General features: G+C 42.2%; 1 protein-coding gene across 1 annotated transcript; it reads left to right on the top strand.

Moving 5' to 3' along the window:
• Positions 1-6: 6 nt before the first annotated feature.
• Positions 7-2,717, top strand: LOC121966771 (NACHT, LRR and PYD domains-containing protein 3-like; the record flags this gene model as incomplete). Its single annotated transcript, XM_042516836.1, has 3 exons — positions 7-591; positions 691-864; positions 2,544-2,717. Coding segments are annotated over exons 1-3 (866 nt in total), but the record flags the coding sequence as incomplete, so codon positions are not given.
• Between the last annotated feature and the right edge of the window lie 1,460 nt (positions 2,718-4,177).

The raw sequence follows: 4,177 nt of genomic DNA, 5'->3' as shown, positions 1-4,177 counted from the left end.
CCATCTGAGTGTTCAGGAGTTTCTGGCTGCTCTTCATGTCCATCTGACCTTCATCAACTCTGGAGTCAATCTGATGGAAGAACAACAAACAACCTTCCGGTGGCATAAATTGTTAAAAGAAAAACAGGATATAAAATATCTACACCAGAGTGCTGTGGACAAGGCTTTACAGAGTCCAAATGGACACCTGGACTTGTTTCTTCGCTTCCTCCTGGGTCTTTCACAGCAGACCAATCAGATTCTCCTAAGGGGCCTGTTGACACAGACAGGAAGTAGCTCTCAGGCTAGTCAGGAAACAGTCCAGTACATAAAGAAGAAGATCAACGAGACTCTGTCTCCAGAGAGAAGCATCAACCTGTTCCACTGTCTGAATGAACTGAATGATCGTTCTCTGGTGGAGGAGATCCAACAGTCCCTGAGATCAGGACGTCTGTCCACAGATGAACTGTCTCCTGCTCAGTGGTCGGCTCTGGTCTTCATCTTACTGTCATCAGAAGAAGATCTGGACGTGTTTGACCTGAAGAAATACTCTGCTTCAGAGGAGGCTCTTCTGAGGCTGCTGCCAGTGGTCAAAGCCTCCAACAAAGCTCTGTGAGTACAGAGTTGTTGGATTTATTTAAATAATCATATATTGATATCTTCTAAAAAGGAGTGAAAATAACTCACTTTTTTTCCTCATTGTGTCAACAGGCTAAGTGGTTGTAACCTCACAAAGAGAAGCTGCAACGCCCTGTCCTCAGTTCTCAGCTCTCAGTCCTCTAGTCTGAGAGTACTGGACCTGAGTAACAACGACCTGCAGGATTTAGGAGTGAAGCTGCTGCTTGTTGGACTGGAAAGTTCATACTGTACACTGGAAACTCTCAGGTCAGATCATAGTAGTTTTTTAAAGATTTGTTTTGTCTTGAATTATAATTACAATTTAAAGATTATATGTAAAAACAAAACCGTTGTGAGGTTTCTTCCAAGATTTAGAAACATGGATGTTTGCAAATTAAGAGAGAGACAGAAGGAGAGAGGAGCTCGTTGTATAATAGCAAGTTCCCCTGCAGCCGTAGACCCATATCAGTCTTACTAGGGACTGGTTCAAGGCAAGCCTGAGCCAGCCCTAACTATAAGTTTTATCTAAGAGGAAAGTTGTAAGTCTACTCCTAAATCAAGAGAGAGAGAGAGAGGGATAGAGGTATTAAAGGGAGTCCTCCCCATGGACTAGGCTTATAGCAGCCTAACTAGGGGCTTCTCCAAGGCAAGTCTGAGCCAGCCATATCTATAAGCTTTTTCAAAGTAAAAAAAACTCTAGCCTCTAAGACCAAAAAACTTGAAGGTACCACAAGTAACCCTACATTCTGGGAGCGCAGAGCTGTGGTGGGTTAATGGGGTACTATAAGATCTCTAAAGCGCTGCACTTCATTTTTCAAGTATCTCACTTGGATTCAGTGGGACACTTTAAAAACTTTCTCTAACACACCTCAATGTCTTCGTGTGTGATACAGTCTGCATCCCAAGGAATATAATGATAGACTAATGTTAATCTAAAACTACTACACACATAGCCTGTATCCCAATAAGAAAGGTGTTTCCACACACCAGCTGACGCCCCAAGTGACGCGAGAGATAAAGCCAATAAGAATATTGAGCACGTTCCGGGACTCTACTGTAAAAGTCACAGATGACATCAATAAACTCACCAAGTCTGTGATGGATTAAACTTGTAAAACTACAGAAGCAGCTGCGCTCAACACTATGTTAAATTATTCCACAATCAAACCATGCATTACCTGAACTATCAGGGATGCCATTAACACATGTCACACAGTCAGAGAGAAAACTCTGACAATTATAAAACAGCATCCTACAATGTTAAAAAAGACAAAAGGGACTTCAGTGCACAAGTCTCAGGAGCTGACAGGATCACACTCTACTACAGCTGTAGGACTTAATGTGACATTATCAAACACTACAGTCTTTCAACTAAGTTTAACCTTTTTTGTTAGTAGATGCTTTTTAAAATACCTGGCTTTAAGAGGTGCTGAAGCCCCCTCAGCAACCTTACAACCCATATTAAATTTCAGAGATGTTCAATTGTTTGTTATTGTGTGAATCTGGACGTCTCAATTAAATTGTGGTAAGAGAGGACTTTAAAATAGCATTATCTGCAGGAAAACTGGTAACCTGAGGCTGATTTCAAAAGCTGTACGGATTTTTAAAGTCAGATCCCAGCCTTATGAACCACTTCCTGATTAGATGTTTCATAGCAGTGCAGACTGCAGGGACTTAGATGCCGAGGAACCCCCCGTCATGATATTTAACAGAGAAGCAACATCAGAATTAGTCGTAGGTTTTACAAAGACTAATAGTTTGAATTTGAATACACATGGCATTTTGTAGAATTTGTTCCATGATTGATTCATCACTTTGCATCCACTGTTATCAGCCATCACATCACCCATTACAGTCAGGTATCACCTCTAAAAAATCACATCTTATAAAGTGTGATTTAATTTGAACCCAAATGTGTGTCCTCTTGTTTATTACTGTCTCTTTAGGCTAAGTGGCTGCAACCTCTCAGAAACAAGTTGTGAAGCTCTGTCCGTGTTTCTTAGCTTTAAGTCCTCTGGTCTGAAAGAACTGGACCTAAGTAACAACCACCTGCAGGATTCAGGAGTGAAGCAGCTGTTTGCTGAAGTGAAGAGTCCACACAGTGCACTGGAAACTCTCAGGTCAGTTCTCAGTACAATAGTCTTGAGCCAATGAGAGGCAAATAGCAGCCTGTGTTCTATGTTTACTTCTTTAGTTTACATCAATGCTTTAAATCAAAGCCTCTCTCATCGTGGTAATTCTTAATGTCCATGTCATTAGGATTTTGACAGTGTAGAAAATCTTTGAGGTGCTTTCTTATGATTTAGATTCATGTTCTCTTTTGCAAAGAGAAATAGTTTCTGACACCAAAGGCCACAGAGACCCAAAGATATTAACTGGTACTGAGAAGAGGTAATACCTTATGTGTAGAATATAGATATTTATGTTGTAACGTAAAGCTTTCTGTGATTATTAGCATGATGATCAACATGCATCAAACAGTCGACAGTAATAAGTTGAGTTTTTCTTTTACCATCCATTCATCCATTTTCATATGCTTATCTGGAGCCGGGTGGTGGGTGCAGTGGGCTGAGTAAAGTACTATTGATATCCCAATCTCCAGCAACGCTTTTCCCTGTGGCCCCCCCATGAGAAACACTGCCCTGGTCTGCCACTCAATAGACTCTTTATGTGACCTCCATGTGACACTGGAAAGGTGTTTCAGCCAAGACAGCCCAACAATGTTCGGAGCCTTCAGCATCATGATGGCCGGGTTCAGGAGTGCCTCTAAGTGTTTTTCCACCGCTTGACAATGTCCCCAGTCAGGGTACTCAGCTGAACACAGTCTGAGACAAGTCCTGCTTTGCCTTCCTGATGTGTCTAACTGTGTTCCAGAATTTCCTGAGGCCAAGGCCTCAGACCATAGCCTCCATGAACTCCTCCCAGTTTACCAGTTTTCCAAACCCAGGTTTCTAGTTTGGCGACCACTGCAACTGCAGCCTTTCCTGCCAACCAGTGCCTGTCTGCTGTTTCAGAAAACCCCTGGGCTAACCATGTGCGAGAGGCCTTCCTGACAGCTGGTCTTAAGTCGCCACCACGACAGGCAACAACAACCCTCTGACCACAACTTTTAGTAGCTACCTCTACTCTGCTGTCGGATCATTTATTCATTGTTTGTGGAGCTGTCCTCATGTCCAGCAGTTTTGGATTATAATTGTTCAACAGTTTAATGTAATTTTCAAGCGTCATCTACATCTGAGCGCAAGGCCACTAGATGATGAATTACCTGCCGATTTTTGCAACCGAGACCTTTTGCACACTCTGCTGCATTGTGCCCAGAAATGTATCCTGGCCATATGGATCACTGATAAAGCTCCCACTCTCAATCAGTGGAAACAAACTGTGACCAGTATTATTCCATTTGAAGCTTACTCCACAGCCTTGAAGGATAAACCCTTTTTATTTTACCGGACCTGGGATCCATTTCTTGACTACCTGGGTACCACTGCACCTCACAGGATGAGGGAAAAGGGAAAAGGATCAGACTTCCTGATCTCTTGTCCTTCGTTTTTATTTAATTATTATTGTCATTATCTATTTT

Source organism: Plectropomus leopardus, unplaced genomic scaffold (assembly GCF_008729295.1).
Source record: "Plectropomus leopardus isolate mb unplaced genomic scaffold, YSFRI_Pleo_2.0 unplaced_scaffold25846, whole genome shotgun sequence".
Taxonomy (NCBI): domain Eukaryota; kingdom Metazoa; phylum Chordata; class Actinopteri; order Perciformes; family Serranidae; genus Plectropomus; species Plectropomus leopardus.
This window is presented reverse-complemented; position numbering and strand designations above follow the sequence as displayed.